Here is a 14,576-nt window from a genome sequence, read left to right as displayed (position 1 = left end):
GCAAAACTCTTGGTAAATTGATGCATACGACTGGAATGGAATATTAATATTTTAATATTAATCAATATTTTGAACAACTTTTAACGACCGGATCAAGAAAGTGTGGGGCGTTACCCCCACACCCCCTATACGCCTTCATGGCGTGGTGCTATGCACAGGGGAACACTTTACCTTTTACCTTTTTTAATTATTGCAATCGGTATAAGAGTATCAGTTCAAAGAGGTATTGGCTCAGCCCTAATACAGACACACAAAAATTGATTCAATACAATACAGGATCAATGTACAGAAAGGGGAGCAATTTCTTTCATACCTCGTCTTCATGGTCTGGCCTCTTCAAATCTCCTTCAGGTACAGTTTTCCAAGGTTTCTCGTGCGCCTGTAAATTTTCCACCACTTCAAAATCTGACCCTAGTGTCAGACACACGTGGCTGCTTTGCCCGTATACAAAACGAACCCATCTCCAGGCTCTTCCTCCAGATGGCAGCACTTGTTCACCAAGTAAGGCATTGACTAGAGTTGCTTTGGCATGACAACTCTGACCTAAAACTACTATAGCTGGGCTATTTTCTAGGACATATTGCAGTTGCTGTAAAATTTCTGAAGGAAACAGCTCAGTTGTGAGATCTGCAAATGCAAAAAAAAAAATGATGAAAATGTATTGCACATTTGTACCAAATAAATGTATTATTGATTAAGTATTCCAATGGGATATGAAAACACCATTAAGCTCACTTACTTAAACATGCACATAAATTATTTTCATTGTTACGTTCCTTCATCACAGATGGCATCATCATACCAAGTGCATTCCAGAAGCACAATTAAGAACTTTACACAAGAGACTCTGTCTTCAGAATGTGCGGCCACATAGAAAAACATTACAGATCTTCAAATATTTTTGGTACACACAGAAACCATTTAATGTCTTAATTAAACATTGGTTAACATTTCTTTAACTTGTCCTTTAATTTATTTTCTTTAAATCACATTAGTTTTATTTCTATTTCACAGCCTAATGAACATTCTAGAAAACTGAGATATCTTGGAAATTCTTTAAAAGATATACATTCTTGCATCATCCATTGCAGCAGTTTTCTTTATACCTTTCTATTTCAGTTATTTTACAGCACTTATCTACTTCTTAGGTAAAATGGATTGATTGATTTGGTGTTTTAAGTCCACTTTATGCACAGTAAGGCTAATTGGGACTGGACCTATAGTTTAAAGTGGGATCCAAACCACTATGTGCCTCCACCGGGTATCGAACACGGGACCCCTTGATTACAAGGCGACAATGCTACCACTGCACCATCAGGGAGGCCACTTCTTAGGTAAAACTATGACTACGCACCCCTCAATCATGTTAAACAGTTCAGGACATTCAACCTTTAAACAAGGCACTTAAGGATTAAGTGGGGCATTGGGTGACAGTAGTAATGATTTGAGGTTGATATATGAGGGTCATCCAGAAAAAAAGGAACATTTTGGTGAAACACACAAACGACAAATGATGTGTGCAAAACATTTATGGTACAGAAACTACATACTTTACTCTACTTTTCTACATATTCGCCATATCCATTCAAGCACTATTATAGAATGATCCCAGTTTGTTGATACAGTCATTGTACTCGGTTGCTGCCAACGTATTCAACCACCTTGTTTTGTATGGCACAATAGATCCTTTGAAGTGTTTGACAGTAAGCCTCAGCATTTATTGTTGCTCCTTGTTGTAAAAAAAAATCAATGAATGAGATGCCATTCCTGTCCCAAAAGACAGTTGTCAGAACTTTTTGTATGCTGTGTGTTTGTGTGGCTTTTTTGTCTTGGAAGGTGATCCGGGTGGCCTATTTTTGTCACCCGGTACGGTGCCACTCCATTGACTGGTGCTTGGTTTCTGGTGTTGAACAGATGACCCATGTCTCATCGCCTGCCACAATCAAGACATTTTTGGAAAGCACTTTGCCATGGTTGAAAAACTCAGAGATACTGTCACTAGATGGTTGAATATGTTTGCAGCAATCAAGTACAATGATGGTACATACAAACTGGTATCATGTTCTGATAAGTGTTTGAATGAGTATGGCGAATATGTCGAAGAGTAGGGTAAGGTATGTAGTTTCTGTACCATAATTTTTCTTGCACACATCGTTTGTGTTTAACACCAGCTCTTTATCAGCTGCTTTGCAAGCCTCCCACAAGCCAAAAGCACAGTTGGGAACACTGCCACGATTTAATTCCAGATGATAGGCAGCTTTACTAACTATGTAGAAGTTGCCCTTGTTGCTGTTTCATTGTTGACGTGACACACAATTACGAAGAACCCACATGTTCTTTATATGTCAAAAAACTCCAGAGCTATATTATGGCAATATCCACATTGTGTGTCTGTAATAGAAATTTAAATTGTGTAAAAATTTATCATGTAAACTTTATCTCACTAAAAATTAACCTTTCTTGCTGCTTTTTAGAGCAATCACACAATTCTTGTTTTATATTCTCACCAAAATTCACAAGACTGATCCTTCACATCACCTACAGTTATAGCAATTTTTGGGAATGAGGCAAGAGCAAAGAATGTGTTGTTAAATGTAACTATGTAAAAGTAGCTGTATATATGAATATATTGACAAAATTAAGTAATGGTAAGAAAAAAATCCTTGTAACCAAGGGGCCCCAGGTTCAATACCCGGTGGTTTGGATCCCACTTTAAACTGTAGGTCCAGTCCCAATTAGCCTCACTGTGCATAAAGTGTACTTAAAACACCAAAGTCAATTCAATCCAATCAATGGCAGGAAAAATATTTTATTTTCTGGAAGACGTGATCATATGTTGTACTCCAACTTTTTTGTATGTCAGGTTGGTACCCTTGACCCTATGCATCCCTCAAGCAAGTTACATATTTTGCATAGTTTATTTATTTATTTATTTATTTATTTGAGAAAATTTCAGATACAGCACAGGTGGCCATTTTACACTGAAATTGTCAACAATGAGAAAGCAATAATTATAATAAGCATAAAGATAAAAAATAAAATAAAATAAATAAATAAATAAAAATAAATAAGAAATAATTAAGAGTAACAAAACAACATAAAAGTGAATAGCAAATGAACAAACAAATAAGTAAGAGATGGCACTATGTGATATTAATTACAAGTATTTCTTCTGATAGAAGACCGAAAGGCAAACTCGGAGGAAAATATATCAATATTTGAGGGGAGATCATTGTATTGTGTGGCAAGTCTATAAAAGAGAGATCTTTTTTGAATTTCCAGTCTAGGTTTTTTTGTATAAAATAGCCTTGTATTGCGAGTTGTGCGCATAGGTACTCTAAAGTGGAATTCCTCAAGGAGTATGTTGCAGCGGATTTTGCCATTCACAATTTTGTATAAGTAACTGAAATCATTCTGCAAACGTTGCTGATAAGCAGTTTGTAAGTTTAGAAAAGACAAGAGATGCGGAGATGAAAAATTGCATAATGAGGGAACCCTGTGACGGACTATAGCTAGGAAGAAGTTAAAGACTGAATCGATTCTGGAGAGGTGAGTGGGACATGCCATGGACCAGACGGGAGAGCAGTATTCTATTATTGGGGAGATGAATGATTTGAAGTACAAAGTGAGGGCTGAGATGTCACTAATTTCAGTGAAACGGTAGAGTAAACCTAAGAGACGCATGGCCTTTTTTGTGGTGCATAAAATATGTTCCTCAAATGTGAGCTTTTGGTCGAAAACAATGCCTAGGTCCTTATGAGAGGATACTGCTTTGATGTTATTGCCAGAGATGGAGTAAGATGACTTTAACAAATTCTTCTTGAGAGAGATAGTGAGAGTAGTACACTTGTCAGGATGTAATGTAAGGTCCCATGTCAGGCACCAGGAAGTAAATGTTGCTATGTCATTCTGAAGAAGATGAATATCGTCGGAAGTGGAGATTTCCCCGAAAATTTTACAGTCATCTGCGAAAAGAAGGTAATTGCTAGAGGGAGCTGTGAGATGGTCGGCAAGGTCATCGACGAATAATATGAACAAGAGAGGTCCTAGAACACTACCCTGTAGAACTCCAGAGAGGACAGGAAGAAAGTTAGAAACAGTTCCAGGAAGAACGACACGTTGTTGGCGATCGCTAAGGTAATCTGTGAGAAGGGTGAGAAATTTGCCATGAATGTTGAATCTATTGCATAATTTGTGAACCAGAAGACGATGACTAACAGTATCAAAGGCTTTGGCCAGATCAAAGTATATTACATCTAATTGTGAATTATTTGAAATGCATTTCATAGCATGTGAGAGTAAAACAGACAGATTTGTAAGACAGGAGCTACCAGGAAGAAAACCATGTTGCTTAGAGCTTAAGTACGGAGAAACAAATTTGTACAGTCTGTCTTTGATTACGTTTTCACAGATGATGGACAGAGGAGAGAGTAAGGAGATTGGTCTGTAAGATGAAACAAAATTTTTGTTACCACTTTTGTGAATCGGTGTGATGTTAGCTTGTTTCCAAGCGTGAGGAAAGATGCCTTCCGAAAAACATCTGTTCAAGAGAATGGAAAGAGGATAGCACAGGGATTGCACAGTTTTCCTGAGGAACATGGTGTTGATATCGTCTGGTCCTAGGGCACGGTGAACTGAAAGAGACAACAATAGATCCTTCACCTCATCGGGTGTAGTGACAAGCATTGTTAGGGAGGAGGAACAGACTGGTCTTACATTTGGCAACGCTGCAAGGGAAGACGGGGCAGAAGTTACCATGAAAATAAGCGTTGAAGAGTTCTGCCCTTCGGTCCCCTATCGCACTTTCACTATCATGCGTAATTTCAGCTGGAAAGATCATGTTGTTTGTGAATGTTTTCTATTGTTTTTGGCTTGCAGAGATGTGCTATTGTGAAGTAAAGTACATCAGTTATCTTATCATGAAGCAGAACACCTCAAAGGCTTTTGTGCAAGTGAATATAGCACCCAAAACGACATTCCACAACAGCAGCTATAATTTACGTCGATACGTTTAGGACTGATAGTTATTTTCTTCTGCTACTTTAGTGTGCATACAAACAGTTTTTACTAATAAAAAGCAGTGAAAATACTCCAGTATGGCAGGTTTTACTTATGCGGGCCATACTTGGGGATCAAATATCTCCATTATTTGTGTATCTGCATGCTGGAGCCAATTTTATATTGCATAAAACTGTTGATTTAAAAACATCAACCATAATTCTCAAGGAAGTACAATGGGTTAACAGCCCTGTCAGGTTTGCTACACTGCCCAGCTGTGTTGTCACATTGTACTGATTTAGATTTTGACATTTTCAGGGTGGACAGTTTGTCCGTTCAAATCTGTTCAAGATTGGTATTCAGAGATCTACCTTTACTACTGAGATAGTGAAAACAACTAAAATACAACAATTCTAGACATATGGTGAGTTTTCTCAAAAATAATTTCTTTCACATTCATAAACTTCATCATGGACATCAAGTCACTTCCACAATTAAATTATTTAGAGCACTGCCCTGCCCAATGTTGTTCTATTGAGTTTCCCAAGGAAGACACGTGTGGAAATGTTGAGAGATAAAAGTCAAACACCTAAAATTCTACAGAAGTGAAGTACCACTTCTCTTAATTACAACAATTAATTTCCTTCTTATTTCTAAAAATATTAATCTTGTTATTATCACACATATAATTCACGACTACTTAAGGCAAAGGATAAGCATTTATACGAACCAATATGGAACAAGTTGGCTGCTAGTATATCTTCCAAAGAACGTTGTGTCTCATGAAGAATATGCCTTAAGTGAAAGCAGTTCCTTACAAACTTCCGAAATTCTTGAGGCAATTTAGAAACCATTTCAGTTATTCTTTACACACTTTGTCAAGACATTTGAATTTCCATCCAGCCTAACCTTCCATCTATTTTAATTCATACCTAACCACTAATTCACATCACTGAATGACAATTCCAAACAACATACCTGGAAAAAGATTAAAAGACATTAGTCTTGCAACTTCAACTTCAGTTGGAAGTATCATACTGAGAAAAACATGCTCATGATGGACAAAATATAAATAATAGAGAAAAATTCCACGGTGGCTCAGTCGGTAACGCGTCTGACTACCATACTAAAGGTCCCAGGTTCGATCCCCAGCCGGTTCAAACCCGGGAACTTTTCTAATGATGGAAGCGGCCCCGGCGCCCACCCAGCATCGAATAACATGGGTACCTGGGGGAAACCCTGGGGGGTAAAGGCGGTCAGGGGCATGATGCTGATCACATCACCCCCACTCACGACCGGATCAAGAAAGTGTGGAGCGTTACCCCAAAAACCCCTATACGCCTTCATGGCGTGGTGCTATGCACAGGGGAGGATTTTTGATTTGATTTAGTTTATTTTACTTCGCGTTTTGTGCCTCTTGGCTAATTTGCGAAGATGGGGATGAGTGATGAAATGATGAAATTGATGAATGGACATTCACAAACAACCAAGCCCGACCAGGATTCGAACCCGGAACCTTTGGCGTCGCAGCGCGATGTGCTAACCACTCGGCCACAGGGTCGGGTGCACAGGGGAGGACTTTACCTTTTTTTTTTTACCTTTACCTTATTCTGTAATACAATTACACCTCCATCCCAATGAACTATGTTCAATGTTGAGAGTAAATTGTTAACATTTAATTCTGGTATAAACATGTAATTTGAACCACAACAGCTTCCATAAATGAAATAACTGTTGAACCTGAATAATAACCCGTGGCACAACAGCCCACGAGCATCAGGGCCTACCTATCGCTGGTCGGCCTCACTCCCACATACTTCAGCACAGGTGGGAGATCATCCAACCACTTACAGGATGACATGTGGTCAGCACGACAAAACCCCAGTCATTGTTATAGGTTTCCATGACCGGGCTTATTACCAATATGATCTCGGGACAACACCTCTAACTCGTTTATTTAGTCATTTTTTACATTCGTACTTATCTATTGTGCATTGCGAAACATTGTTTAAGGTGGGATTTTGCTTTTGTCATGAAAATAATTTCAATTTTTCACATTACTAGTAAATATTGTTCTTACTTTTTTCGCATCCGTAACACACAATATGGCAGGCACAGCTTGAGTAGCATCATGGATCAGTGGGTATACAGTGTTTCCAACCTTCTTACCCGAAAAATGCCCCACAAACCATTCACGCACAGCCCCACAAACCATTCCCGGTTAGGTTAGGCAAACAGTTAAAATTTTGGGTCGTAGTAATATCAGGAATGTGTATTTCATTTCTTCATCTTCTTGCAAAACAATGGCGTGGTTGGAAACACTGACAGGAGGTTACGTCATCAAACGTACGCAAGATCCGGTTCACGTAGAGGAAGGAAATAAAAGCAACGGCAATGGTGCGTCGGAGATATATTTTTCTTCAAAAATAGATGAATACCCGGTCCAATAGATTCAACGATGAAAGAAACTACCTCCACGAACTTTGAGAATGCCACAGAAACTCATTTCCGTAAGTAGTTTCTTCTGTAAAATTGAAGAAATGCATTGTCCCGAGATCACATTGTTACCCCGGGTTTGAACCTGGATACTAGGTCAACTGATGAACAAGTGGACAGTTTATTTGAACACAGACACACACACACAATCTAACCCTGTAGTCCATAAATTGTTTTTTCTATTCAATTTTATTTTTTCCAGAATATTTCTTGATATGTATATATTTTTTATTTGTTTACTAAGCTGGACAAATATATCATATTTTACATACCAGAAAATTTAAAGAAGTGTTTTTCATAACGTTGGTTTCACTAAAATTACCAGTGTAAGACTTCATTTTTTTTGATTGTTTGTCAAGAGCAATTTAAAAATTTTCATATGATCTTAAAACATTCATATTGTGAACATCAGCACTTCAAGTGGAAACTGTTAAGTGAGGGATGTTTGTCAAGCCTTGGAGTTAGCTGGGGGAATGCTCTGATGGTTTAACATGGTGACAATGAGACAGCTGGGAAGAGGGGGGGGGGGATAACATTCTCCTCACTAGGAGCACTGGTGAACATTATTCCTGAATTACCAATTTCTTCACTTGCCTTTAAAAAAATAAATTTGCAGTTGTGCCTCTTAACTAGTCGAATTATTAGATGAAACTTAATTTATCTTGAATGTGCATTTAACGATCGTAAATGTACTGCCCGCCCACATGGCAGAGTTGTTAGCACATCACGCTACAAAGTCAGGGGTTCCAGGTTTGAATCCCAGCCTGGGCATGGATGTTTGTGAGTTGGATTAATTTGGCATTTTAAGTACACTTTATGCACAGTAAGGCTGATCGGGACAGGACCTACAGTTTAAAGTGGGATCAGAACCACTATGTACCTACGCCGGGTATCGAACCCGGGACCCCTTGATTACAAGGCAAGAATTATTTTTTTGGAATTCCAATCCATTTCATGTTATTTGCGTGAACGAGCACTGTTTAGAAACAGAAGCAGCTAACTATACATTCCTGGTGAATATGATCTGCTTAACACATATTGCAGAACAAATATTAGGCATGGTGGGGTATTTGTGGGAATTTGTTAGACCAAATTCAAATATTAACTATGTTGCGTTGGATCTTGAAAAATTCTGTATAGAGCAAACTACCTCTGTAGATAAGGTCACTGACTCTAAATAGATTTTGTAAATGCATAAAGAAATGGCTAAAAATCATAATTGTATTTATAGTATAGAAGAATTTGAAGAGACAATTTGTAATATAACATAACTCACTGTACAATTTATATTATTAAGCTATGGTGTCAATTTATTTTGTACTAACCTTATCATGCCGAAGGCATGACTCAAATCCGGGACCCCGGGCACCATAGTCCGATAGCATAATCATTTCATAAAAAGAGCCCGAGTATGAAAGAAGCTGGAAAGAGCTTCTTTCAAGCAAATGCCACCTGCAATCTTCAGCGGATGTAAAACTCCGCTCATATGAATTCTTCCGGAATTGCAGGAAAGATACTGCAAACACAGCTTTACGCTGAAAGCACCGTTATTGAGAGACACGGTCTCTCAACGGCCGAAGTTTGAATTTTGTATAAATAGCTTGAGAAAATATTTCTCCCCCCAGTCGGTATCTGAAATCTATCGCGTGCACAGTCGGTGCCTCGGAATTATACAAACAGTTTAACTAAGAAAGTTATGGCGTGAATAGTTGTTACCGAAAGTTACAAAAGGAGCTACAGCGAGGAGTAGTACACTATCGGAAAGGAGTTTTATTTCAGAAGAGTTTCATCAGTGTTCATCTACAAACCAGCGAGTCGTCGTCACTTTGAGATCTACAGGTAATGAACGTTCCTCTATCCTTGTCTTTCATTCTCTCACCCCTGCCAAGACCAGTCAATTGTAGTGTTTAAAGTTAATCGTTGAGTGTAGTTCTTATTTCACGGGGCTAGCCCCCTTGCTTGGTTAAGTGTAGACGTAGCTTTTCAGAGCTATACCTCCTCTTACAATACACCTCTCACAGCCAAATAACTTTGAATACCAGACTTCACATAGCCTATCTAAGATCCCTTAACACAAACGATTGGGACTTTGTATGTAACAATGTAGTCTCCCGAGAAAGTGAAATATCTTGGGTACCGTCCACGCTCCATAACCTCACGATAAGGTGATGATTTTTGTGTCATTTATGACGATTATGTTCTATACGAACAATTTGTGTTGTTTTTAGCTTTAGGAGATGTATTATAGTGGAGTAATGAGAGTTTTTTGATTAGACTATTTATGACGTCATTTTCATTGTTGCCATCTCCATGTGATATGAATGCAGTGGCGCAGGAACAGGGGGGTACATTGTACTTCCCCAATTTTTTAAGGGAGGTACTGTACCCCTAAATCTGTAAATCCAATTGAAACCCCTTAGATAATTTGACAGATGCAAAGTGCTACTGTTAAAAGACACTATTTTCAATTTGCTCAATTAAAATATTTATATTTTATCATGCTCCAGATGAATTCTCTTTTGCGTAATTGGGTACACTTTTCTAAAGAAGTGGTCCCGTCGATTCAAAGATACAAATCTTCATCAGAAGAGTATATATGAATTTTTCGAAACAAAATACTTACACAAACGAGACGAGACACGACAGACCAACTTGTACCTCCTCACCCATACTTTTCATAACTTTGTAAGAGGGTGTTCGGAAAACTATATTCAATGATATCTTGAAAATAGAGATGGTACCGAGACAAGAAAAAGTCTCTCGTTTCCTCTCAAATTTCGAGACGATACTTGATGTCCGAGAGGTTCTCGTTCAAAACTCTGGTATCATATTTGAAAAAACTTGATTAAAGTAAATTTAAATTCTGTGTGTCCTATCCTGACATACCAAGCGTATATCTTATTGATTTTTTTTTCTTTCAAATAAGTCGTATATTTTGTTTACTGTAATTGCAAAGTTAATAGATTAGTGACAATTGCGAGCCTGATCCCCGGTTTCAAATACTCAGGATAGAATTCCGTATTTCGATGGTTCACAGCATCGAAACAAGTTATAAAGCAGAAAAACGTTATTAAGAAAAGTTTTTGTTTTCGTGACATGTTGTACGATGTGAAACTTTGAGTGATGAGACACAATGTACGTGTTGCTTATACTAAATATTTCGTGGGTCAGGATGAGATATCTCGCCTTGTAATTGAGGGGTCCCACATGCACAGTGCTTTGGTTTACACTTTAACCTGTAGAGTAGATCCAGTCCTGATTGGCCTATCTGAGCATGAAGTGAATGTAGAATAAGCTTAACAAGACAAGACAAAAAGAAGCACAAACAAGAATGGGAAGTACCTCACCACACAAAGGAGATGATATGAGGCTGTGACAATTCTTGACTCGTCTCATCGCGATATTATTCCTAGGTGAAATGAGGAATTATTTTTACCTTCTATTAGGTACATTTAGAATTGGACATTAGTTGCTTAAAATATGATTTTGATATCGAATGTAACAAAAACGCAATTTTAAGTTAAACTCTAAAGTGAAACTGTAAGAAAATTACATTCGTCAGATGAATGCACGAGATAAATGAGACTCACTGCAGGTTCTATGGTTTGCCAGTTGGCTTGTCAAGGGCACTGTCATACTTAGGAGTTGATCCAATTTCTTACTATCTTTTCTGCATGAAAGCAATGCACTGAGGGTTTAAGGAAAGGAAAAGTAGATTTAAAACTTCTAAAGGATTTCTGTAATTAGTTAAGGTAAGGTTTATGGCATTTCACATTCGGCTGAAGATATCGGTAGACTTGGATTGAATTGAATTAGATTGGATTCACAAGGTCTTTGTATTTGAACTTTATGAGTATTTTACATTGAATAATATGGTTTCTATATCGAGTGGGTGGGAGATGATTATTCCTGGTTGGGATGGCTCAAGATAGAAGAGGGGGAATCCTCTTCACGCCCTTTAATCTCACCCTGTATCTTTGTTCACAATTTTCACATTTCGAACGCCTGATTTTCTGTTTTGTTAAATTCAAAATGAGCCCAGAACAAAGAAATAAAAATTACTGATGCAAATTTTGAATTAAATAACAGGAAATTAGAGTTTGCTGTTCTAAAATGGAATATTTCTATATATGTATGTATGTAGCTATACGAGATGCTGAATTTTGTACCCCCCAAATGAAAAACATTCCTGCGCCACTCTATGAAGGAACATGCTGTTATGTTGTTACGTTATTTGTGTTTTGTAACTAGAAGCCGTGTTGGAAATATCTGAGATTGAAGGTTGGCAATCCTAGTGTTACGTCAGGCCGCGTGAGATTTACTGCAGACGATGTTTCGGTTCATGTCACATGGTACTGGGATTTTGTTTGCAAGGTGGGCGTGCATTTTTGGGTGGTAAGTGCTATTCACTGAAATGTATATTGGGGAGTGTATCAACATTTTCAGGATCGAGGCATTCTTCGGCATATCTGTGAGTTGCAGGAGGATGGTTTAGTGACCGGAAGAAAGAAATATGTCAAATGCAGTGGACGATATCGCAGGAATGTGTGGATGAAGTTAAAAATATGGCAGCGAGCAGTGTGTGGCCAATTTATTTCATTTTTCACAGTCAATAATTTTAGCCTTCTAATCACGAATCTGCAGTTAAAATTTGGCGCTGACATCATGCATGGGTACGGGTAGCCCCACAAACCATTCATGTATAGCTCCCCACGAACCATGCACAGTAAGGTTACGTTAAGTTAGGGGAACGACTTAAGATGACCGGACCCCCGTCCGATTTTCTTCATATTTGGAATACTCACTAATTGAGGCTTCCTAATCAATTAAAAGTTTTCGGAAACATCTAGAAATTGCAAAATAAGTTAAAATAAGGCGTTAGTTTTCGGAATGGAAACAGTCCATTTTCTCAAAATTTTTTGTTTGACAAGGAAATATATACTGATACTACCACGACACAAAATTTTAACTATGTTTACCTAACCACATGTCAATGGTTCGTGGGGCTAGCATCAATGGTTCGCAATTATTTTGCAATTTCTAGAGGTTTCAGACAAATTTTAACTCAGGATATGCCAGGAGTATTAGTTTTGCTACTGCTTGGGAATTTTTACAGGAAAAATGAGCGATAGTAGTCCGGAATAGGAGTTTCTTGTGCTTACGTGGGTCATACTTTGCGATCAAATATCTCCGTTATTTGTGGTTTATTAATGCTGGAACCACTTTTTATATTACGTAAAACATTGAAATCTGTCGATTAAAAAAACATCGACGTAATTCTCGAGGGGGTACAGTGGGTCGACGGCCTAATATCTTGCATGGTTTATGAAGATTTTGTTGTTTATAAATGTCTTCAGTTGCTTTTAGCTCTCGGAAATATGTTATTATGAAGTATGTATGTTACCGTAGCATGTTACTTTCCTGTGAAGCAGAAAAGCTAGAAGACTTTGCGCAAGTGAATATAGCACCCAAAACGACTTTCCACAACAGCAGTTATAATGTTACTTAAGTTAGGTTAGGATTGGGCATGAGTTTACAATACCACACCACTCTCCAATTTCTATAAAGTTTTGCCTACTTAGTAATTTCGGTGTCCTGATGACGTATCTGTAGTTCATATTTGGCGGTCACTTGTTGAAATTGTACATTTACATGTAGAACTTGTAAAATAACCTTGAGATTTACCCCGGTCATTGTCCATACACAGCAATTCGGAACCATCTTTCTTTCGCAATTCATTACGCACAAAAATCTTGCTACCTTGAATATTGACGTCAGACGAGGAATGCCTACGAGGTTAGGTTAGGCCTGTTAGGTTCAGTACCATTAGCATAAATACAATGAAAAATTAATATTTTGGCTAAGAGAACTATACCTTGTCTTGCCTAACATGAAAAAGCGCTCTTCCGTGACGTCAGAACACTATGTTGCTAAAGTGTTGTGCGATAAGTGACACCCATTCGGGGAAAATGGCGTGTTCCGTGGAGCTACTGTTCTTATGGCAGGGTTAAGTTACGTTAAGAAAACATAGTTTATTTCGTTTTTTTCTCGATTTCCATACTCGACTGCCAATTATTACATGCAGATTCGTGATTAGAAGTTCACAATTCGTGAGTAGACGAAATTTCATAGAAATTGGCGAGTGGTCCAGTATTGTAAACTCGTTCCCTTTTTGTTAGTACAATTTTAACAAGTGACCGCCAAATATAAACTACAGATACGTCATCAGGACACCGAAATTAGTAAGTAGGCGAAATTTTGTAGAAATAGGAGAGTGGTCCGGTATTGTAAACTCATGCCACAAAAAGAAGCGCAAGTACTCCGAAATTGCAGGTTTTCACTTACGTGGGCCATTCTTTGGGATCAAATATGTTATTTGTGCTTTCCTAACGCTGGGACCAGTTTTACATTACGTAAAAACTCTTAACTTCTCGATGGTGTACAGTGGGTAAACGGTCCCCAATTCTATTACACACATAAAAAGATTTAAAAAATAGGTAACGAACGTCTATCCTATACTTCAGTCTTCAGAAGTGTCAACCCTTTCATGTTTTGCATGAAGTTAAAAAAATTTCCTCGCAATAACAATGACATAACTCAATCCGACGAAAGTAATCACGTTAGTTGTCTAATCTACAAGTATATATAATATAAAACATGCTAAGTTTATGAACTACCATGTGTGCTTACACAAATTAGTTTCATTTGCCAAATCTCTTTCTAGGTACATCAAGGAGCCATACCCCTGCGACGCGATGCGAAAAAATCAAGAAAACAGAGTTGCCAACCGTTAAAATTGCGGGGTCAGTTTAGTTTGGTGCTGGATCGGTTTCCCGGCGGAAGCAATTTGAATGTTGTGACTCCATGAAGGAACTGGCTTTTACAGGGAAAGAACTGTATGATCTATTTAAACTAGGGGTGTGCGGGATCCCAAAAAGTCGGGACCGGGATCGGGAAAAAATTTCCCCTCCCGATCCCGACTTCGGGAAATGAATTACCGACTTTTCGGGATCCCAAGCATTCGGGATACCGAATGGTCATTTTAAAAAGTTGTTAATTCTCGACGTTTTCAGCATTGTAAA

General features: G+C 38.1%; 1 protein-coding gene across 2 annotated transcripts in view; it reads right to left on the bottom strand.

The window, feature by feature from the left end:
- Positions 1-14,262, bottom strand: part of LOC145983861 (dual serine/threonine and tyrosine protein kinase-like) — a 53,168-nt gene extending 38,906 nt beyond the window's left edge. The window contains exons 1-3 of one of the 2 annotated variants that reach the window (XM_083116919.1): positions 14,185-14,262; positions 5,729-5,976; positions 314-627 (exon numbers count right to left, since the gene is read on the bottom strand). In XM_083116919.1, coding sequence (XP_082973045.1) covers positions 314-627; positions 5,729-5,852 — 438 coding nt within the window. In that variant the 5' untranslated portion in view covers positions 5,853-5,976; positions 14,185-14,262. The remainder of the gene's footprint in view (positions 1-313; positions 628-5,728; positions 5,977-14,184) is intronic. The other variant, XM_083116920.1, reaches the window with a different exon arrangement.
- Between the last annotated feature and the right edge of the window lie 314 nt (positions 14,263-14,576).

Source organism: Lepisma saccharinum, chromosome 2 (genome assembly GCF_977018435.1).
Source record: "Lepisma saccharinum chromosome 2, izLepSacc3.1, whole genome shotgun sequence".
Classification (NCBI taxonomy): domain Eukaryota; kingdom Metazoa; phylum Arthropoda; class Insecta; order Zygentoma; family Lepismatidae; genus Lepisma; species Lepisma saccharinum.
Note: the sequence above shows the minus strand (reverse complement) of the source record. Positions and strands in the feature narration are given on the sequence as shown.